This window comes from Antechinus flavipes, chromosome 2, assembly GCF_016432865.1.
Source record: "Antechinus flavipes isolate AdamAnt ecotype Samford, QLD, Australia chromosome 2, AdamAnt_v2, whole genome shotgun sequence".
NCBI lineage: Eukaryota > Metazoa > Chordata > Mammalia > Dasyuromorphia > Dasyuridae > Antechinus > Antechinus flavipes.
In genome coordinates this window covers 60,054,734-60,079,153 of record NC_067399.1, presented here as the reverse complement: position 1 = coordinate 60,079,153, position 24,420 = coordinate 60,054,734, and the positions used below count along the sequence as shown (strand labels likewise).

Here is a 24,420-nt window from a genome sequence, read left to right as displayed (position 1 = left end):
TCTGCAATCCAGCACAAGGCAAACTCTTAGATACTCATTTATACTACAGTGTCAATGACAACTAAGGCATTATACTTGGAGTCAAGGGACTGAGATTTAAATTGTAACTCTGCTATAATCTAAGTAAAACATTAAACCTCTCTCTCTGAAATTCATTTTCCTTACTTGAAAAATGAAGATGCTGAGAGTGACTTCTAATGTCCATCCCATTAAGATATATTTGCATTCTGAGAGGGGGAGAATGTCTTACTCCATCCCAGTTACAGTGGGGCATCCTGGGACAGTTTGTGATGTACAGATCCCAAGCGAAAGTCCTATGTGGGAAAGTATATATGAGGATAAATGCATACATGATATAGGAGTGCCCATGTGTGTGTGTGCATGCATGTATGTATACGTGCTGGGGCCACACCGGAAGATACAGGGAAGGAAGAGGTAGAGATACAAGTTGAGTCTGTAAATTGCAACAGAAAACAGAGTAGTTGGAGAGGGATTACCCTTGCCCTGTCTATCACAATATTTATTCATCCTTCCCTAAGATCTTTAATCTTTCCCTCTCACATGTATATGACTATATAAACATGCATTCATAAGCACACATAAGCACATTTGCATACACACACACTTCTCCAATCAAGACATTCATATTTATGACTACCACACACAAGACATTATGGTAGACATCATTTGGGAAGGGATGATTCAAAGATCCCTGCCCTTAGGGCACTTAAAAGTTGGGAAGGTCTTAAAGACCTGCCTGGATAGGAGAAAAAATAAAACCTGTATATGATCTAAGCCAAATTTGGGGTACAGACAGCCAATGATGAGGCAACAAGGTGACAGACACAGTGGACAGAACACTTCCTGATGCCAAAAAGAACCAAGTTCAACTGGCCTCAGACCCTTAGTTGCTATGTATCCCTGGACTGATTGTTCTGTAAAATGGGGATAATAACATTTACCTCCCAGAATTGTTATAAGGATTAAATACGATGATATTTGTGAAAAACAGAGTGCCTTCCACAGAGAAGGGACTTAAATACTTGTTCCCATTCCCTTTCTCCAATGCCACAGGAGTTTAGTAAAGGGAAGTCCTCACAGAGGAAGTGGGATTTGAGCCAGACCTTGAGGGAAAATAGAATTCAGATGGGCAGAGAAGAGCAGGGAGGGCATTCCCAGAGAAGAGGAAGATAAGCTTGAGTGAAACTGAAGAAATGGGGATGGCCCATGTTTCTAGAGGGTAGCAAGGTGGGGTAGGAAGGAAGAGAGGGAGAGGAAAAGAAATTGAAGAGAGACAGAGACTGAAAGATTCATTTAATGAAGTAAATTTTAAATGTAGGTCTGGGCCAGCCAGAATGCCAAATTACTGGGTGAAGACAATATCTGTGTTCAAGTTTGACTCTGATATTTAATTTTCATGTAACTACGAGCAAGTCAACATCTCTGGGTTTCAGCTTTTTCACCTGTAAAATGGTGATAACAAATACTGACATTATCTAGCTCACAGCTCTTTGGAGGAAAGTGTTTTATTTGTAAAAAAATTAAAAGGCTAATTTTAAACTAGATTTCATTTCTTTTGTGCACCAAGCACTTAGTACCTGAAAATGTAAGGTTAAAAAATGCTTGTTATAATAATAGCTCGCATATATATAGCATCTACTATGTGTCAAGTACTGTGCTAAGTACTTTACAATATCTCACTCGATCCTCCCAACACCTCTATGAGATAGATTATTAATATCCACATTTTACATCTGAGAAAACTGAGGCAGAAATCAAGTGACTTGCTGAAGGCCAAATAGCTAGTGTCTGAGGTAAGATTTGAGTTCAGACCTTCTCCTGTTCCCATGCCCAGAGCTCTTTCAACTTCAAACTGACTAAATAGAAAGTCATTGGAGACTTAAGAGCAAAGGAACAACTCAATTACTAGATGAAAGTAGTATTCTGAGATGATTAGTCTCTTTGGGTGGACAAAGTGATACTGAAGGGGGAAAGGAGAGAAGAGATAAAATCTCTGGTCTGACTCAGGTCTGCCTGTTGAGAAACCTCCACATTCAGGACAGGAAAGGGGACCAGAAAATGAAGTGGCCAGAAACTGTGAGAGCCTAGCCGAGTGATAATAGCACAGGATCTGAAGTCAAAGGCTCTATATTTGAATACTGACGCTGTCAGTCACTCTCCGGGACTGGGTGAATCATTCAGTAGCTGGCACATGGTAAGTGTTTAATATATGCTTGATTGACTTAACTTCTCTGGATCTGAGTTTTCTACTTTCCTATCTCTATACCATGAGGGAAGAAGGGTAATATAAATATGGACTTTTTAAAATTGTTTTTATCACAGACACTTGTCAGTCTGGCGAAGGCTACGGACCCCTTCTCTGAATGTTTTCAAATACATTAAATAAAATAGGAAACCAATTATACTGAAAAAAGTTATCAAATGTGGTTTTGATTTTTTTCTAAATCAAGTTCACAGACCTCTTGTAAGAAACCCGTGGACTAGATAATCCCCAAATAAGCTGCCTTTCACTGGAAATCTATCCTTAGATCAGGAGTTTCAGAAAGAAGGAGTGGTCCATACTGGGAAGGTCATCTCGTCCTGCCGGGCTTACTCCCCCGGCTTTAGGAACACACAAACAGCTGGAGTGCCAGGTAAGGTTAACCCGGAGGCTCAGAATTCACACCCAAAGCTGGGGGAGGGGAAGAAAAGAGGGGTAGCCGGTCCGAGAAGTTCCCCGGAGCCTACGCCACACTCCCAGCCCTGAGTATACAGGAACGGGAAGTTTTGGAAGTTTAAGAGGGGAAGTGGAAGGCTGGGAAAGGGGTGCCCGATTGCAGGTAGTGGGGAAGGGGAGATGATCATATCAGACAAACCATCTAGCCAAAAGCTCCCGAACCTTCCCGGGCTTCAAGCTGCGAGGTTGAAACTTCAGCCCCGCGGCACCGGCCAACTTTACGGCTGGACTTTTCAGGCCAGCTCGGCTCGGCCCGGCCCGGCCCTGCGCCACGTCTGCAGCCCACGCCCCGACTCATCCCGGCTACCCCCCACCCTGGGTGGCCGCGCGTCCGCGGATAAGGAGATCCGCTAGTGGGAGTAGAAGTAGAGGCGCGCGAGCTTCCGCGAGGAGGTGTCTGGATGATTTATGTGTCCGTGCGTGTCTGAGTGTGTGCGTGGGTCCCAGAAGTGGAATGGGCTGGAAGTGGGACTCCTCCGCGACAGCGTGAACAGGGATGTAAAAGTGTGTGGGTACGGAGCGCGCCCGGGTGGGTCTATCGAGGGCAAGTTTACAAGCCCTTGGTGGGTGGGTAATGGGGACGGGCCGAGTGTCTTTAGGCGAGTGCGCCGGCGTGGGTCAGTTTGGGGTTCACGTGTGGGCGCGAGTGGAAGCGAGGGTCGGGGGGCTGGGGAGGGGGCCGGGATCGCGCTCTCACCGTCCGAACTCACGGAGTCCTCGGGGTCCCCAAGCTCGCGGTAGTCCACCCAGCTCAGTCCCTCTAAGTTGTCGTAGTCGCCCCGGCGCGGCCCCTCCACGGGCACCACGGTGAAGTGCGGCATCCCCGCGGCGGCCCCGGCCCCGGCCCCGGCGCCGGCTCCCCACGGCCCCCCGCGCCCCGCCCCGGCCCCGCTTCCCTCCCGCATTCCTCCCCCGTGCGCTCACTTCCTCCGCCCGCCCCCCGGCCTGGCCCGGGACCGCCCAGGGGGGCGGAGGGGAGGGGGAGCGGAGGAGCGGCCGAGGAGGGGGCGGAAGGGGCGGGGGGTGGAGGAGGAGGAGGAGGAGCCCAGGCCATCGGACCCCGGGCTCGGGGCGCCCTCCCACTGCGCTCCTGGAGGGGCTGTGCTGGACTGGGGTAGAAGGGTGCCTGCCCAAGGTCCGAGCCCCCCTTCCGCGCTGGGCTCCGTGCTGGCAATGTCCGGGGTGGAGCCGGGCCCGGGGTAGGTTCTGTACTTGGGTCCTTGTTGCGCGGGGCATTGGAGAGTTGGGTTTGAATCCGGGACCTGGATGCAAATCTTGCCCTTCCACTTAGTCCCTTCCTGACCCTAACATTGTGGTGCTTTCTGCGTAAGACGGATCCGAAGTCACTCCTATCTAGATGTAGATACAGCTACGGATACAGATACAGATACAGATAGAGATATAGAATCTAAACATCTCGGCAGAGGAGACAATGTTTCCCCTAGCTGCTCCTTTAGTGGTTATCAGCGGCGGACCAGGCTTGCTTTGGGGCTCCCATTGTTCCTTCCTCTCTAAAAATGCTCCAGGAAGCCCGTAGGCGGGGCGCCCCATGTATCTATCCCCAGGAGGCAGGGATTTCCCCATAGAGCAAAAATGCTAACTGCCTTTCTCCGTGACACAGCTGATAAGGATCAGAGATGGGATTTAAATTCAGGTCTTGTAGACTCCTGGTTTAGCCCTCTGTCCCAGGTGCCCCTCTAGACTAGAAAACAAAGCTGACAAGGTGAGAGGTGAGCAGGTCATTACTGATTAGGAAGGCAGTAGACCCAGAAAGCTGCTTTATCTTCTCCGGGCAAGGCCTTCTCCTTGGGTCTCTGTGTTCCCCAACTCCCACTGAGACCGGTACCTCCTTCAAGGTCCAGCTCAGATACCCTCTCCTTCATGAAGTCTTCCTTATTTTGGAAGCCTGGAAGTCTATACCACTCATTTGGCATTTAACATGGACGTGTATTAAAGTTATCTATACAGTGTAAATTCCCTAAATGGAGTGAATATGATTCTACTATCACTCTAGGTACATGATGAATGTTGAATGCATATCTATCTCGGATGCTCACTTTTTGGGTCCATCTACTTTCCACATAAAGAATTACTCCAGTCCACCTTTATAGGTCAGGGATATCAGAGGCCATCTGGTCCTACCTCCTCATTTCGGGAAAGCAAGGTGCCCTTAATCATGAGTATCATAGGTGGGGTTGGAACCCAGGCCTGTAAATTTCTGAGTCAAGAGTTTTAATTTTCCCCTTCATCAGGCCTCCTCCCTTTAGGAATTGCTCTCCATGCTACAGCCCTTCAATCCCCTTACCAAAGAAGAGGAAAGAGAAAAGAAATTGATTACAACTGTGAAGCTTTGTTCACCGCTCTGCTGACAATCAAATCTACATTTCTCATAAGAATCATACAGTTTTAGAATTAGAAAGACAATGGAATCATCCATTTTAAAGCTGAAATGGATCTAAGAAAATCACTGAGTTTTAACCCCATTTTTTCAGATGAGGAAACCATCCCAGAGAGGTTAAACAAGATCTCCAAGGTCACACAGGCCAAGATTCTCCACTGATTCTGAATGATTGTTTTTCCACTTGGCAGATCACTTCATCTCACTCAAACTCAGTTTCCGCCCTGTAAAATGGGTTAATTACTTGGGACTTGGCTGATGTTTCAATCCTGAATCTCCAAATGCTTCCAGATTCTTTAATTCAACATTTTAGAATGTAGAACCTATTTTCTCATAACACAGGTTCTTTCTCCCAGCATCCTTTCTCTCAATGGCTTCAACATTCTCCAAGTCACTTAAGATATAATGGAGATAGTTTTGATTTCTCCTCACTTCTTGATGTATAAATGTGTCAAATCCCATGAATTCTTATTTAGCCATTTACTGGATGTATCACTCCAGTTCAAAGCCCATCTATGATTTCCTGTTGCCTCCCACACAAGACATAAGAAATCCTAGTCTGGCAGTCGTATACCTTCAGAGTCCGGTGGTACCCCCTGCATCCCCAGCCTCATCTCACATGACTCCCATGTGTGTTAGTATGATTCAGCCACACTGGACTAAATCTCTGAAGATATCCTTTACTAATCTGCCTCTGCTTTTGTTAATGCCATTCCTCCCTGCTCCTCATCATCATCCCACATCCCACCTGCCTTTTGAAATCCCAGGGGTTCATTTAAGGCCCAATTCAAAAACTATTACTTTCTCTGACCTTCCTAATCAGTAATGGCCTTCTTATCCCTCACTTCTCTTATCTAATCATCATGGATTGTTTTCTAGTCTGTAGAGGCATTGTGGTCAGAGGGCTAAATCTAAAGCCTCTATTGTGTGATTTACCATCTTTGGGCCTCAACTTCCCAACATGGGAATAATGCTTCTTGGGGTTGTGAGACTCAAATGGGATAATTCATATAAAGCAATTTGCAAGCGTTAAAGTGCTATGTAAATGTCAGATTCCCCGCCCCCACTTCTCACTCCCCACATACATGCTCTTGCTCCTAAAAATACACATTCTTGCTGTGTAAAGGTCAACTGTTATTATTGCCATCTGTCAAGGACAGGAACAAAACTAACACAGGTTAAAAGAATGTGGATGGGTTTTGATCTGGCCCAGTAGCAGGACTCTCCATATTAAGAAGCTCATATGTAGATCTATTGAACAACCCAAGTTATCCCACATGTCCCAAAACCCTCCCTCTTGATGATGAACTCCATCCATAATTTCAGGGGATGCAATTTATTTAGTTTTTCTGTGCCCAGGGCAGGGAGAGGCACACAATAAACACTCAAGTGTTTGGCAAAATACTAATAACCTATTGTATCCAAGGTCCAGTACTAGGGAATTGTGAAAAATGCAAAAAATCATAAATGGGATCTTGGAAGTAATTAACCCATTTTACAGGGCAAAAACTGAGTCTGAGTGAGATGAAAGGATCTGCCAAACTTAAAAGTCCAATTTTCCTTGTCCACAAAGAAACTTCAGGTACTTATCTTTTAAAAGTTTCCAGTCCAGTTAAAAAGATAAGACAGATACCTGTGTAAAGATAAGTAACTATACAAAGCAGCATAGAATGACAATAAATGCTGGAATTCAGAGGAGAGAGAAATCTTTTCTAGTCAAGATGAAAAAGTTCAGAGAAGAGGCAAAATTTAAGCCCAGCTTTGAAGGTTGGGGCAGACTTGTAGCTAGAGGGCTGCTTTCTCAAAGACCACCTACTCAGAGGATCATGGATTTTAAGTTGGATGAAACCGAGACGGGAAGGGGCCGAGGTCACCCAGAGAGTGTCATAGATTGGGATCGACAAGGAAGAAGGAGAGATACTCCCTGAGGGAAGACAAGAAAACACAAATCTAAGCAGAGGACAGGGAAGAGGCCTGTCTGCAGCAAGAGTTGGTTCTTCCACAGAGTTAAATGATACCTTCAAAGTCATTTTGAATCCAATCTCTAGTATTAAGCTCACGTTATTTATACTGGTCTTGGGAGAGTATGTGAAGATTTTGGAAATTCCAATTTAGAAAATAACAACCACACTGGGAAAGTACAATTTAGGCCTTAGAAAGATTCTGATTACCCATCCCACTCCAATGTTTAACTACTCCCAGGTTTCTCCTTTATTCTGGGGACAGATATTCTCAGTTGGAGAATGTGCAAAACACTGGACTTCCATTGGGGATTGTAGGAGACTTTTTCTTTCCCAGGAAGGCAGTTCTGGGGGAGGAGCAGTGCTTCCCTTCCTCCAAGACAAGCCCTCCACCAGCACTAAGGGAGCCGCCCCAGGTCATCTGAAAGCCCCTGCCCCGTTGACTCCGGAGAGATCCCAGGGCCGAAGGATGTGGGACGTGGGAAGAGAGAAGGGAAGAGGTAACGGGAGATTTTTCCAAACTGCTTGACCTATAGGAAGTAAGGATATAGGAGTGCCCACCTGGCCCACATCCTTAGTGGGAGTGGAAACCCGATGAGGGGGAGGGGTGCTCCTGATCACCGGACAGACCTCTGTGAGGTCAGAGGTCAGGGGAGGGACCCAGAGCAGACTCCGTTGCTTGTCAGGGGTCAGGGTGACATGCAGAGAGAGAGAATGTTTCCAGCCAAGCTTTGCGATCCCAGCCTTCCCTTTGAGGGGAGCTTTCTGTGAAAAGACCAAACTATTGAGAAAACCCAAGGGATGGTTGGCGATTGTGGGAGCGGTCACTGACACCATCTGCTGGAGAATGGTGGGGGAGAGATGCTACCTGCGGCCACGGCGGCGTTGGGGTTTGGAGCAGCTATGGGAGCAGTGACCCACTGCCATCTGCTGGGGAATGCACGGCATTGAAGCAGGGCTTTTAAAACATCCAGCATTATACTTAACTTTGCAGGTGGCCGGGGAGCCCTGGAAGGGAAGGCAAATGAGGAGAGCCACAGGATCCCTTGTTGGGACTATGACAAGCCTCATGGGCAAGGTCCTACCTACCAGTGACTGAGTCTGTTTAGGTCTCTAGTGGAGGTTGGTCCACAAGCCCTAAGGGGAATTCTCATTGTTGGTTTGTTGTATTTTGTTTTGTTTTTGGATGGTGTTTGGAACTTGTTCACTGTTCGAGCTTTCTTTCTTTTTTTATGCTTTGTGTTTTTATCTTTTTTTTTTTTTTTTTTTTTTTTTGCTGAGGCAATTGGGACTAAGTGACTTGCTCAGGGTCACACAGCCAGGAAGTGTTAAGTGTTTGAGACTAAATTTGAACCCAGGTCCTTCTTACTTCAGGGCTGATGCTCTATCCACTGAGCTGCCCTGTTGGAGCTTTTTTAAAAAGCCTGTGCTTACAGAAAGAGTCAGGTACAAACATTATCGGACATCCTAGTGCTTAAATGGAGTCGGTGAGCCAGAAGGAGACGTTCCCAATGTAGCTACCTAGATAGCACAATAGAGAAAGGGCTCAACTTGGAATTAGCATGATCTTATTTCAAATCCTGGCTCGCATACAAGTCACTCAATCTCTTTCTGCTTCGGTTTCCTCATCTGTAAAATGAAGATAATCATGACATCTATCTCCCAAGATTGTTATGAGGATCAAATGAGATAATATACATCAAATGCTTTGCAGACCTTCAAGGGCTACATAAATGCTATTGTCCTTCATGTCATGTGCAAGTTTTTGATGCAAGGATTAAATAATAATAATCACCATTATAATATAATAATGCATATTAACATATTTTACAAAGATTTTCATATACAATTATTTCATTAACTTCACACCTTTTCCATCATAAATATTCAGTGGTCTCTCTCCCTCTATTTTTCTTCTTTTTCTTCCCTGTGCCTACTTGCCAAATTTATTTGCTAAATGAAGAGGAAAAAAAACCAAGTTATTTTATGTGTGTGTATATATATATATTATATATATACTAAAGACACATATATATACGTATATATATACACGTATATATATGTGTGTATATATATATCTTGTGTGTCTATAGTTATTTGCATGTTTTCTCCCCCATTAGATTGTGAACACCTTGAGGCAGGTATTGCTTTTAGCTTTCTCTGCATCCTCACTGAGATACTCAAAGCTATCCTCCAATGTAATCCCCAAAATATAATAATCGGTACATAATTTTTGTTGTTTGGACCTTTTCTGGTTGTGTCTGACCCTTTGTGTCCCCGTGTGGGGTTTTCTTGGCAGAGATACTGGAGTGATTTGCCATTTCCTGCTCCAGTTCATTTTACAAACGAGGAAACTGAAGCAACCAGGATTAAGTGACTTGCCCAGGGTCACACAGCCAATAAGTGTTTGAGGACAGATTTGAATTCATGAAGATGAGTCTTGCTGACTCAAGGCCCCAAACTCTATCCATTATACCACCTAACTCCCTATCTCCAATTTGCAGATTGGGAAATTGAGGCTCAGGAAGGTTAACTTTCTTCTTTGAATTCACACAGCTAATAAATGGCAAGGCCAGTACTTAAACCTGGATCTTTCTGACATCAACTCAAGTGTTCTTTCTACTGAATCATACTGTCTTTTCCAAAGTTTAAGCACATGTGAAATAAGCAGAACCAGGAGAACATTGTACACAATAACAGCAAGATTATGTGATGATCAACTATCTTAGACTTTTTCCCACAATGATTAAAGATAGTTCCAATAGACTGGGATGGAAAATATATCATTCGCATCCAGAACAAGAACTAAGAAGACTGAATGCAGATTGAGGAGAGTATATACATATATAAATACACACACACATATATATAATCTCCTAAATATATATTTAAATTCTAAATATATCCAACGCACTTTGCATACCTCTCTATAAATGCTGTCTATTTTTATTGTTTTTAATAAATATTATATGGGAAGAGAAAGAAAAGAAAGAGGAGGAGGAAGAGGAAAAGGAAAAAGAAGGGAGGAATGATTTATTCCTGAGAGAAATTGAAAGGGTTCCAACAGGTCTTTTCTTACCGCTCTTTGATTGGCCTTGACTTCAAAGGAAAATAAAAGTAAACCCCAGCAGTAATGACATCCATAAAAGACTTATGCAAACAATTACTTGTCAACAAAGAGCAAAAATTTCCAGCCCAGCCTGCCTGTGGATGATTAAATAATCCATAGCTTCTACAGTGCCAGTTGCAAAGAGAATGATGTAGGAGAAAAAATAATAAACTGAAGTCACACTTTGAATCCTGCTCCTGCCAGTAGTTCTGAGGAAGTCACTGACACTCTCTGAGTCTAAGCTTCCTTCTTTCTGGAATGAAGGTATTGAATCAGATGATCTCTTAATTCCCTTCCAAATCTGAATCCTAGAATCCTTTAAAAGACTCCCTCCTTGGGATGTAGGAAAATTGAATACTAAGGCGTTGTTAGTGGAATTGTGAACTAATATAACCATTGTGGAGAGCAATTTGCAACTACACCCAAAGGGCTATAAAACTGTGCATGCCCTTTGATCCAGCAGGGTCACTACTGGATTTGTGTCCCAAAGAGATCATAAAAGAGAAGAAAGAACCCACATGCACAAAAAAGTTTGTAGCAGCCCATTTTTTGTAGTGAACAGAAACAGGAAATTTAGTGAATGTCCATCATTTAGGGAATGGTTGAATAAATTATGGCATATGAATGTAATGGAATATAATTGTTCTATAAAAAATGATGAACAGGCTGGTTTCAGAAAGACCTGATGCTAAGTGAAGCGAGCAAAGCCAGGAAAACATTGTACACAGTAACAACACGATTGTGTAATTGATCCATCATGATGGACTTAACCTTTCTCAGCAATTTAGTGATCCAAAACAATTCCAATAAATTTTGGATGGAAAATGTCATCCACATTTGGAGAGAGAGCCATGGACATTTAATATGGATCAAAGTATATATACAGTTTTCACCTTTTTTTCTTTCCTGTGGTTTTTCCCTTTTGTTCTGATTTTTCTCCTCCAACATGACTAATATGGAAATGTGTTAAAAATGAATGTACATGTATAACCTAAAAACATTTTTTAAAGCCTCCTTTCTTGGGGCAACTAGATCATCTAGCAACAACCTTGGAGTCAGGAAAATCTGAATTCATATCTGGTCTCATTGACTAGTCATATGACCCTGAGCACCTGGGTCACCTCAGTTTCCTCATCTGGAGAATGAGCTGGAGAAAGAAATGGCAAACCACATTAGTATCTTTGCCAAGAAAACTCCAAGTAGGGTCATGAAGCATCAGATATAACTGAAAATGACTCAAAAAGAAGAAAATATATTGGGCATAAATACACTAGAGGCAGGAATTGCCCTCAAAGAGTTTATATTCTAATATGGAAGACAACATGCAAATCATTGTGTACATTCAAGATATGTACTGAGTGAGGCATTAACAGTTTAGGGAACTAGAAAAAGATCTCTTGCAGAAATAGGGATTTGATCTGAGTCTTGAAGCAGTTTTTGGGTCAATATGAGGAAAAATAATTAGAATTCTTTAATAGCCTCATGGACTGCCTTGGGATGTAATTAATTCTCAATCATTAAAGATATTCAAGAAGAGATAAAGTGAACACTTGTTAGGAATATAGTAGAGATTTCATTTGAAGATGATATTCATTATTCCCAAACTCCCTTCCACTTCAAATTTTTATTCTAAATGAAAAATCCCTCTTCTCTCCTTTCCCCAGTTTATCCTATCTCCACGCCAGGTGGCCAGTCTTCTCAGATCTACCTCACACATCCTACTAACCTTACAGATTCTGCTAGACACCCACATACTAACAGATGTGAACCCACAGAGAGCCTTCCCTAATTCTCACTTACAGAGTAAAGCCTCACCCTAGGGCTGTGTGTGTCTGGGATAGACCTAGAAAGTGTGAACTGAAATTTTGGGGAATAATTTGAACTACCAAATTCTAGTTAATTCCTTTGTGTGGATTTATATAACGACCTACCCAGGAGCCACTGTTCCCTACTGCCAAGCAATTCTATCTCCAGGAGATGTGACAGATTGTGGAGATAAAAACAAGAATAGAAAGCAGGGCCAGCCCTTCCAGATATACCCTGTCCCAGAACTATTTGGAGGCTTCTTCGGCAGGGTCACTACTAGATCTATATCCTAATAATAATAATAACATTAATATCTGATATTTATATAGTACTTTAATAAGATTTACAAAGCATTTTCTTCATCACAATTGTGTGAATACATTACCCCCATTCTCACAGATGAGGAAACTGAGGCTTAAAAAAATTAAATAGTTTGCCTAAAGCTAGAGCTATGACTAGGAATTTTTGCATCTGGAAAAAGATTCAGGAAAGGCACCCACTTCCACATGAGGTAGGAAGATAAACACTCCCTTCTTCACACAGGAAAGCTGAGACTACTACCTCCCCTGCCATCAGCATCTTGCAGCATCTTAAGTCAGTTTGTTCTAAATTTAGCAAACAGTGCCTGGGACTAAGTCCACATTGCCCATCATAGTTATGGTAGAGTGTAAGAGGCAATTTTTAAACTCAGCTCATCTGACTCTAAGATTAATAGTATCCTTTCCCCTACAACTGTCTTCCTCTTAGGGAGCCACACTCCAAAGCCACACATACTTGGCTGGAAGTTCCTTTTGTTTCTCATTATTGCACCATCACTAGCAGACACTGATTTCCCTAGCTTTTTTGTCTGAGAATCCTTTGCTTATTAAAAAACAAAGTATGGATTTTTTTGAAGAATATTATAAGCAATTACAGGAAAGATGAAAAAAATAAAAGGTTACTGAGCAAAGAAATCTTCCAGGGATGCTCATTTCTTCTATTTCTTCCTCCATGTTTTGAATTCTCTTCATTTAATATATCCCTACTATTATGAGAGAATAAGTTTCCTTCCCTTTTTCTTTTTCTCTCAACTCTCTTATCCCTCCATAGGGGCAATTAGGTTGTATAGTGAATAGAACTTTGAGCCTGGTACAATGCATGGAACTGAGCTCAGTGCAGTGCATAGAACTGAACCTGGAATCAGGAAGATCTGAGTTCAAATGTAGTTTCATAAATTTACTAGCTGCGTAGGGAAGTCACTTAATCTCCTGTTTTAATTTTCTTTCTTTCTTTCTTTCTTTTTCTCTCTCTCCTCCTGTTTTAATTTTCTTTCTTTCTTTCTTTCTTTCCTTCTTTCCTTCTTTCTTTCACTAAAGCAATTGGAGTTAAGTGACTCACCCAGGATCACACAGCTAGGAAATGTTAAGTGTCTGAGGTCATATTTGAACTCAGGTCCTCCTGACTTCAGGGCTGGCGCTCTATCCACGGGGCTACCTAGCTGCCCCTGTTTCAATTTTCTTAACTTTGAAATGAGAAATCTCACAAGGTAGTTGTTGTAAGAATTAAATGAGATATTTGTAAAATACTTAGCACAGTGTCTGACACTTAATAATGAATGCTTACTTTCCCTCCCATTTCTGTGTTCGCCTAAGACAATCTAAACAATATAAAACCACACTCTTAGGCTTTCTGTTTGTCATAACCAGCTTTCTCCATGACTCTTGAAGACATGAGAGTTCTGAGAAAATATTTGTTTCTTCTCACACATTAGTGTGTAAGCAATTTATATATACATAGTTTCTTTAAAATGATCAGATAGCTATGTATATGAGATATATATATATAGGTATACATATATACGTGTACATATATGTATATATATTCTTTAGATTTCTTCATTTCAAATTATCTATTTAGTTCTGGGGTTTTTTTAATAGAAATACTCAGAAATCCTTTATTTCATTAAAAATCCATATTTTCCCTTGTAGGGAAATATGTCTTTATATTTTGCCTTTTGAATATCATATTCCAAACTCTCCTTTATTTTAGACGAGCAACTGCCAAGTCTGGATGCTCCTTACTATGACATCTTGATCTTTGAACACTTTATTTTTAGCTCCTTGCAATATTTTTTCCTTTGACCTAGAAACTCTGAATTTTGACTACAATGTTTCTGGGAGCCTTCATCTGGGGATTTCTTTCAGAAAGTGACCAGTGTATTCTATTTTTACTTTGACCTCTGGTTCTAAGAGATCTAAGCAGTTTACATTTATGATTTCTTGAACTATGATATCTAAGTTTTTTATGGCCATGATTTTCAAATAGTTCAGTAATTTTTAAATGATCAATCTTTAACCTGTTTTCTAGGTCAGTTGTTTTTAATAGTATATTTCTTATTATTTTTCTGGGTTTTTCTCAATCTTTTGATTTTATGTTAATAATTATTATTTCTTTGAATTATTTTCTATTTTACTCCTTAAAATTTTTAGGCTGTTCAGTTCTTAGGTAAGTTTTATTTCCATATATTCTAATCTATTAATTTATTTTCCCATTTCTTCCTGCCCAACTGTTCCATTTTGTATTTCTTGTTTCTATTCTTTTTTTCTTCTGCGATTCTACTTAAACTTGTAGAATTACTCTCTTCTTCTGGATTTACTCTTCTCACTTCAAGGTATTTCTTCATTGTGTTTTGTATTTTCTTCCATTTACTTAGCCTCATTTACTGGATTGGATTTGTGCTTAGACGATGTGGCAGGTCTTGCTTGGTCTTAAGAATGTCAACTAAAACTAGGAATCATCTTCTACAAGAATTGTCTGGCTTTCTTGTTGGTGGAGTTGTGAAATAGGGAGGGCAATTTGGAACTGTGCCTTAAAGGCATACCCTTTGATGCAGCAGGATCACTACTGGATCTGTATCTCAAAGAGATCATAAAAGAGAGGAAAAGACCCACATGTGCAAAAAAGTTTGTAGCAGCCCTTTTTGTAGTGGTCAGGAATTGGAAATTTAGTGGATGCCCATGAGTTGGGGAATGGGTGAATAAGTTATGACATGTGAATGTAATGGAATATTATTGTTCTATAAGAAATGATCAGCAGGTTGATTTCAGAAAATCCTGGAAAGACTTATATAAACTGATGCTGAGTGAAATGAGCAGAACCAAGAGATAACTGTACACCAAGATGATCAACTATGATAGATTTAGCTTTTCTTGGCAATATAGAGATCCAAGATAATTCTGAATAGAAAATACCATCTGCATCCAGAGAGGGACCTATGGAGACTGAATGTGGATTGAAGCATAGTATTTTCACCTTTTTTGTTGGCTTGCTTTTGTTTTCTCATGTTTTCTTCTTGCACAACATGACAAATATGGAAATATGTTGAAAAGAATTGTACATGTGTAACCTATATCAGATTGCTTGCTGTCTTAGGGATGAGAAAGAGAAAAAAAATTTGGAACACATAGTCTTATAAAAATGAATACTGAAAACTATCTCTGTAGGCATTGGGAAAAATAAAATACGATTGAGGAGAAAAAAAAGAATTGTCTGGCTTTGCCTCCTGTTGTACTTCACTTGAAGGTTGCCCTGGATTCTGCATTGGGTTATGGATAAGGCTTTGATGCTACTCTATACTGACTATTATGTGGAGCTAAAATGTGAGAATGAGGTGCTTCACACAGTGCCATGAGCTTATTGCCATGATTCCTGACACACTTCTCTCCTCATAGAATATGAGACCTGGAAGGAACCTAAGAGGTCACCTAGTCCAATCTATACTTGAATAAGAATACTTTCTAAATTATCCCTGAGAAGTGGTCATTCAATCTCTACTCAAAGAACTCCATTAATTGGAAAATTTTCCCATTTTACTTTGTGATAGCTCTAAATATTGTTTTTCTGTGTTTATATATATATATATGTATGTATATATATATGTATATATATTACACTTTAACTCCCCCGATTAAATATAATTTTCTTGAGAGCAGGGATAGTTTAATTCATTTGTTTGTTTGTTTTCCCTCCAGTCCTTAGCACAGCATCTGGGATACAGTAGGTGCTTACTGATTGGCCCCAAAATGCCTTAAAGTTTCTACCTATACTCTGAACAAAGAAATCTAATCCATCTCTCTGTCTCTTCATCACCATGCTATCCTTCTCTGGAGGGTACTTCAGTTTACCTTAAAATGTAGGCTCCAAAGCTGAACTCTGTGCTCCAAATGTGTTCTGAAGAGAGCGGAGCACGTGGATACTCCTGTCTCTCTAATCTGGAGAACTCTACGCCTCATATTAAAAGCCTAAAGTCATACTGACTTTTTTGAACTTTTTTGTCACTTGGCTGAATGATACTAAGCTCTCCCTTCAAAGCTGTCCCCGTTTCTTTGCAGGGTTTGTTTCTTTTGAATTTGTTATTAACTTTGAATTATGAAAAGACCAATTAAACTTAAGGAATTGGGGAGGGAGAGGAAGGATCAGGGGATGAGTTCCACAGCTCAACTGATGAAATTACAGAGCTTCAGACTTTGGCCCTTTTGCAATTTTATAGGATATAAGGCAAAACTTTTTTTAGACTGGCCAAATTTGCATATGAAAGGGGCCAGGAAACTCCCCGGAGGTTAGACAGAGGCGAGGAAATTTTCTAAAACTGTGGACTGACTTTTCTACACCCACTCATTGATGTGATCAAACGAGAATGACTTGATAAATTGAAAACCGGAGAACTGATTCTGGCAGAGGCTATCCATTCAAGAGATTCTGTTCTAAAACAGCATTTCTAGCAGGATGCAACATTTTCTTGGGTTGGGACAGGGGAAATTCTTCTGTAATAGCATCCTGTAGCAAAGCCCATGGCCGGGTGGGTTTTCCCTCAGAGGGGAATTTGAGGACATTGCTTACCGAACTTCAAAGAATGAATAACAACATGGAGAAAAAAGTTCAGAGACAGAGAGCTCGGAATCGGGAGCAGGGATCCTGCTGCTTGGGAAATGGTCAGCCTCGATGTCAGGACACTGAGGAAGAAGAGCTGGGGTTGCTCCTCTTGGACCTAAGGTAAGGTCTTGGCCAAGGTTCGTCCCAGTGAGGAGCAGTGTAAGGACTTGGTGAGAAGGCCCACGGTGTTGAGGATAAAAATGGTAAATTATGAACCTCTCATGAACCATCTTCAACTTGCTCAGTCTCCCTATTGATGATATGAATATGGCATTGTAGGAGAGAATGTTCAATTGTAAATCTTGCTATTCTAGTAAATGGAGATAGCATTTATTTAGCGCTTACTGTATGTCAGACACTCTGCATGAATTTGTTTGGAGCTAATTTTGTTCTCTGGCTGACTAATGAAAGCAAACACATTGGTGGGGACTCCTGAGCTATACTTTTAATAATATAAATACATAGAGTACTTGGAAACTGGGGGTAGCTGTTCTCTGGGGAGCCCTCTCTGTGAGTTGAGCATATGGAAATAAACGAAGATCCAACTTTTTTCCCCTCTTTCAGAAATCTTAAATCACATTTTCTCAGTGTCTTTGTCTAAAATCCTTGTTTTCATATGAATAGGAAACTATCTGGATTTAATTCCAAAAAGACAGTGCCCTGCATCAAAATCTTTTTGCTTCATTCTGATCAAAAGCCTAATCAATTTTTAAAGAAATCTAGACCTGATCAACCTAAGAAGGACTGCTCCTTGAAATTGATTAGGGTAATGATCAGAGGAAGAACAGGAGCCTCTTGAATAATTCAACAAAAGAAGTCTTATTGGATGGGATGATTTAGGGAAATGATTCTCCCAGGTGCACCGGAAATTAAGTTATATGAATCAAAACTAGGACCTAAGCTTTGTGTTCTTGTTTAATCCTGATGGAATTTGGGGTTTGAATTTGAACCCTATGAATTATGAAAGTGCTTTAGGTCAGAGAGATTTTCAAAGGCAGGATAGGTCTGTGTGCCTTTGGATTCTTCTTTCTCTGAGCAGAGATGCTTTTGTTGTTGAGTCATTTCATGGAAGAAACTGAGACAGGGTTAAGTGACTTGCCCAGGGTCACACAGCCCATGAAGATGAGCCCTCCTGACTTTAGGCTTGCCACTCTGTCCACATTGTTGTCCAACTAGTTGTCCAAGCAGAGATGCTTGGAATTTAATTAATAAATTTGTTTTTTGCCGGCCTTCTGGCATGAAAAGGGCAGGATGCCGAATTTTTCTTCCCTCGGGTAGTTCCAGAGTGTGCTATGTTAACATTAACAACTGACCAGAAGCAAAGACTTTCCTAGGACTGCATATGCTAGGTGACTCGGTAGATAGAGTTAATGGCCTTGGAGTCAGAACAGCCTCATAGCTATGTGATCCTGGAAAAGTCACTTAAAATCTCTGCCTCTGGTTCTTCAACTGTAAAATGGGGATGATAATAACTCCTCCCTCCCAAAGGTTGTTGAGGACCAAATGAAGTAATATTTATAAAATGCATGGTATGTAGTAGGCACTTAACACATGCTTCTTTTCTGAGTCATGTCTTTCACATCCTTCTCTGTTGTTTTCATCCCATATTTCTATATATATTTCCACAGATCATAAGGATCAGAGAAGACCTCAGAGGTCATGAGATCTAGTACATATCTGACTTAGAATCCCCTCTGTTCCCTCCTCCTCAGCTTTGATTGCAATACATCAATGAACTCATTCCCTCCAGAGGTGGTCCATTCCATGTTAAAAGGGCTTAACTTACGGTACCTAGCTATGTGATTCTGGGAAAGTCACTTAACCCTCTTTCCCTCAGTTTCCTCATCTGTAAAAGGAGCTGCAGCTGAAAACTGCAAGCTCCTCCAGTATTTTTGCCAAGAAAACCCCAAATGGGATCACAGAAAGTTGGACAGAACCAAAACAACAATAATCCCAACTTCAAATGATCCTGGTATGGAAAATTCATCGGCTCTGACTTCTTTATCTGTGGTCAAGAAGAGAAATCAGAAAATAGGAGAAAGGGATTAAAAAAATTTTTTTTAATTATAAGGGCAGTGATGGTGTCTTCCTCCTTCTAATCTTATGATTTGGACTTCCAGGAAAGGGAAGAAAATGTGAATAAGAAACAGATGCGGGTACTCCTCACAGCATTGGCCAGAAGACATGGCACGAGAACATCAAGACCTGGAGCAGAGAAAGCAGCTAGAAGCTTTGATGGGAGAAGAAGCACAGAGATGCCAAAATTGCCAACTGTTGTGATCCTGTTAAGGTGGGGAAGCTCATCTCCCCTTTTAGTTCTTGAGTCTGAGCTGAGTAGCACACCTCCCTTTCCACCAGCAGTGGGGAGCTGCAGTTAGGATTCTTTCCTTCACACCTGAAGATCGCATAGGAAGGTGAGAGGAGGGGCTGAATATGATTGAAATGGAATGTTCCCATAAAGGCATATTTGAGCTACTTTCCTTTTCAGGATTTTTTTTTTTTTTTTTTTTGATGTATGATAAACTGATCCCAGTGTCCTGAGTCTTTGAATCTGAAATAATCACATTGATTCTGTATTATTTTTTCTATTGATCCTATTTGCAATGATTGATTTTGTCCTAAGTCACGATTCTTTGTCTTGGAATTTAGTTCAGACATTCAGTGGTCCTGTAATGAGTTAAACTGAGAAATCCAGTTCTCTTGTTCCTCACTGTTCTGTTCTCGGGTCAAAAAATATAATAGTGTTGAAGAGTGTAGGTGGACAACAGAGAGACACGTCTAGAATTTTTGCTCCACCAAAGCTATCCCACAAGGACGTCTGGCTTATTATCCAAAGAAGTCTGGCCCATTATCTCTAACCTTGAAAGTAGAATCAAACAACAAACATTTCTTGGTCACAGGAGGGAAGGGGGGAGGTGGCTAGTCTCTCATCCCCAATTTCTTACTGATCCTGTTGTCCCCCACTCTTCAGCTCTGATTTTTACTGATTTTTACCATATATGATACCAAGTTCTTTTAACCAATCATAACTTGTTTCCTGCCTATGAAGTCTCATTCTTTGTTCTGTGCTTTACAAAAAACTAAAAAATGTAGCTGCTATTCTCTGTCTTGAGGGCTTAGCCCTGCAGGAGAAGCTGAGATTGAATAAATTGTGTGCTGAATTTTGTGCCTCAGTTTGCCTTGTTTTGACTATAAAAATTACCTGTGACTATAGAGAAATAAATTAAGAAAGAGGATTTTCACTGTTGGGTGGGAGCTCTGAGCTAGATATTGAAAGGAGATTTCACTTTTTAATATTTTGAGTAATCTCTCTTTTCATCCCCTAGGTCAGAGGTTAAGACCTTTGTATGTCTTGGTTCCCTTTGGCAGATTCCTGGTAATCTGGACCCCTTCTCAGAATACTGTTTCTAAATGCATAAAATAAAGTACATAGGATCACCAACCATAGGACCACCAAAGGAAACCAGTAATATTGAAGTAATATATATATATATTTTTCCAGTTCAATTCAGATTTACAGATATGCTGAAATCTATTCACAGACCCCTTGTTTTTAAGAATCTTTGCCCTAGATTAAGTTTGTGTCTGCTCAGGGAAGGGTTTATCACGGTCCCATTTAGCCTCAAGTAAGTTTGGTATTGGGGAAGCTCCTGCAGGTTCTTGCTCATGCTTGCCATGGGTCTACTACAACTACAAGCTCTGGGCTATATAGCTCAAGTAGAGTGACCTCTGGTGGGCAATTCATTTATTTGCACCCACTAATTAAATTACCTTGTGGGATAATTAGCACAAGGATACAGATTCTATCTGTAGGTTTAAGGAGGCAGCACCTGAGGCATAAAGCCAAAGGGAGCCTAAGGGAGGGCAATTGCTGACATATGTAAAATGCCTTGAAATTTTTAAAGCATTATAAATATTATCCACTACTAATATTACTCCTCCTCCACCATTTCTGCCCCTGCTACTATCATTACTACTTCCAACACCACCGATGCTTTTACTTTTTATTTCTACTATGCCGAACTGAGTGAGACACTCATGCGAATGTAGCTTTAAACTATACCTTCACTGTGATTTGAGTCTTTATACTAACAAATGGAGCTACAGCTAAAAAAGTTGCAGGTATTTGTCCCCTCCTGTTTCCCACCATCTCTTAATAGCATTTAAGTACTTCTTTTAAAGGTGATGATGGCTTTGAGTTCTCTTATCCAAGGATATCTGCTTGTGGAGCAGTCCTTGAGGGGAATTTAAATTAAGAGTTTATTATTATTGACTTTCATTCTTTTGTTTCTGGGATAAATTTCCGGGTTTAGGGTATAAAACTAGACTCCCCCAAACAAGGGGGAAAAAGGCCAGGATAGATGGGGGCTTTGGAGGCTTTTTTGTTAAGACTATTTAATCTTGTTTGCAGTTTTTACTCTGAGCTCCTTTTACTGACAAACACCACTCCAGATGGGAAATGTCCTTTCTCAGGAGAGCATAATAAACCCCTTTTTGCTTTTTCTTACTCGGAGAGTCTCTGATTGTTTTTGTGGTTGATACCGTCCCGTACAACTACTAACATTACTACTACTACCACCGTGACTATTACTACTATTATTATTCCTACCACTACTTGAAGACCACCCCCAACACATCCATACCCACACCCACACCCCTTCTCTTATTCAGGTTAAACCTCTCCAGTTCCTTCACCCAATCCTTGTAGAAATATGTGTTAAATCTGACATATGCATACATATTTATACAATTATCTTGCTGCACAAGAAAAATCAAATTAAAAGGGAAAAATGAGAAAGAAAATAAAATGCAAACAAACAACAACAAAAAGAGTGAAAATGAATACAATCTTCTTGAAGCAGGGACTGTCTTTTTCTTTGTATTACTGGCGCTTAGCAAATGCTTAATAAATATTCTGTCTATCATCTCTGAAGTTATATAGTCCATGTGGGTACTCCTTTTCTGCTCCTGTGTTCGTCACTTTGTATTATTTTGTTTTGTCTTTTGGCAGCACAGCAATATATAATGATGAGAAATAGTTGCATGGTTAGCCATAGTAGAGCTGTCTCCATACCCTTATTATTTTAAGACATGGACTAGGGAAATGACTGTTTTCATGTCCCATTCTTAGGAAGGAAAAGGAAACACTTAAGCACCACTGTTTAAAATGTGGGGACCTTCCACATGCCAGAGGACTCCCCTGGGAAGTGAGTTGGGCACTCAGGGTTTTTATAATTAAAGGTGGAGAAAGGAGAAGACGAGTCAGACTCCAACTGATAAGCTAATAAGGCATTTAAATGATGCAGTAAAGAAAACAGTATACTCTGAGTAAAGACGATTCCAATTCAAATATGGATCAGACACTAGCTGGCCAGTGACCTAATCTCTGTCTGCCTCAGTCTCCTCAACTGTAAAATGGTGAAAAGATTAGAACCCATCTCTCAGGATTGTTGTGAGATAATATTTATAAAGATAAATGTTTATAAATATTTATACATTTGCAAACCTTGGAGCACTATAAAGACCAGCTATGATTCTTCTTATTATTATTATGTTCAGTCTATGCAAAAGATCAGGGACTGCCCTTTCACTTTTGCTCACTTTCCTAGTTTCTTCATTTGTGTGTTGATGGTCCACCATGACCACGTTCCCACCTGTGATTGTCTATACCTGGCCAGTAAGACCGGGTTGTCCTTCTGGAACCAGTATCTGGAGCTAGCCAAACTCCCTAGCTCTTTGGGGACAGGTCTGCCCCAATCCAGAAAACAGTAGGATGCCAGCACCAAAAGCATCCTGTAATAGGTCCCTTCCTTGGTACCTCTGCCTCCAGCACATCAGCGATCTTTATCTTTCTTTCACCAGGTCTCTCGATCATCCCCTCCCACTGAGTCCGAAGCAGGTCCCAGGGGCTTCTCACCTTCACTCATTACTTACTACAGCAGCATTCACCCCTGTGACCCACAGAGTACGGATTCTGGCAGTCGTTTCCTCCTGCCCTTTTCCAGGCTTAGCGACCTTGATAGTTGGGGATAACAGGACCTGTCCAGATCAAAAATGTAGCTCATAAGTGACTGGGCTGCTCAGAAGGTCAACAGGAGTGGAGCCCTTTATACAGAGTCTTTGGCTGCTCTTTGTACTTTCCAGCTGTTCTAGTAGATGATTGGCGAGGACTCCATCCCAGTCAGGGAAGATGATGGTACAACTCGGTTTCATAGTGGATAGGATTCAGGAGTTGGGAACTGGAATACCAGAGTTCGCCAGTGACCAGACACTAATTAACTGGGTGATCCTGGACAGATCACTTCCCTCTCTGTGCCTCATCTATAAAATGGGAATAATAAGAGCACCTCATCTATAAAATGGGGATAATAAGAAAAAAAAACTTCACAAAGTAGTTGTAATGGTTAAGTGAATTAATATAAATAAAATATTTTGTAAATCATAAAGTGCTGTGTAAATGCTAGCTATTATAATTTATATATATTTTGTATGTATTTACCCTTCAGAGTGCATATATTTTAAAAAGTTTTTTTAAATATTTATTTGCATATGTATACATATATTGTATTTAACATATACTTTAACATATTTAACATGTATGACACTTGCCATCTGGGGAGGGGGTGAAGGGAAGGAGTGAAAAAGTTGAAACAGAAGTTTTTGCAAGGTCAGTGTTGAAAAATTACCCAGCATATGTTTTGTATATAAGAAGCTATAATAAAAACATTTTAACATCAAAATTTTAAAGGCAGAGTTTTCTGGTTTAACTAATTAATAATAATAATAATAATATATAATAATAATAATAAATAAGAAAACATTTTTAAAGAATGTTTATTTGCAGTTCTAAATTATTGCTTTCCCTCTACCCCTTCCTCCACCCATTGAAAAGACAAGAAATGCAATATTCATAAGACATATAAAATCATGAAAAACAGATTTCCACATTAGCCAGAACATAAGCTTCTAGAGGGCAAGGTGAGTATCAATTTTGTTTTTGTATCCCTAGCACTTAGTTCAATGCCTAGCATGTAGCAGTTGCCTAATTAATGCTTGGTGAATTAAAGTATACTGAATTGAATATAAGGGACTTAGATTCGAAATCAGGATGACTTGGATGACAATTCTCTTTCCCCATACTTATTAGCTATGACTGTAAGTCTGAGATTCCAGCCCCTCTGCAAGATTTTAGGTTGCATACAGATTATTTTGAGGAGGGAGTTTCTCCTTGACAGGCCCTTTGACATCATTCTTATTTCCCTTGTGTAATGGCCTTGGTTTGCTCAGTCATTTTCAGATTATTAAGCATTTAGGTGATTTCTAGTTTTTCCCAATTCCAAATCTGCTCTCTTTGAACAGGTAACTCTTTTAAAATTAAAATTTTTATTTTGATCTTAAACCTACAAAATATGATCATTTCCATACATGCAGCAAAACACAAAAAAAGAATTCAATAGGAAACTGTGGATCTCAATTTCTCATAGTTTGTTTTTAAAAT

General features: G+C 40.7%; 1 protein-coding gene and 1 long non-coding RNA gene across 4 annotated transcripts in view; one reads left to right on the top strand and one right to left on the bottom strand.

The window, feature by feature from the left end:
* The window catches only part of SLC12A4 (solute carrier family 12 member 4), a 58,345-nt gene extending 54,760 nt beyond the window's left edge, over positions 1-3,585 (bottom strand). The window contains exon 1 of the mRNA XM_051974947.1: positions 3,435-3,585. Coding sequence (XP_051830907.1) covers positions 3,435-3,558 — 124 coding nt within the window. The 5' untranslated portion in view covers positions 3,559-3,585. The remainder of the gene's footprint in view (positions 1-3,434) is intronic.
* Positions 1,951-23,662, top strand: LOC127547879 (uncharacterized). 3 transcript variants are annotated; one of them, XR_007950281.1, is made up of 3 exons: positions 1,951-2,215; positions 19,043-19,336; positions 22,785-23,662. It is a non-coding gene; the product is annotated as an uncharacterized LOC127547879 (long non-coding RNA). The 3 variants fall into 3 exon arrangements; XR_007950282.1 differs by lacking the exon at positions 1,951-2,215 and adding an exon at positions 2,223-2,654; XR_007950280.1 differs by lacking the exon at positions 1,951-2,215 and adding an exon at positions 16,054-17,042.
* The last annotated feature ends 758 nt before the right edge of the window (positions 23,663-24,420 follow it).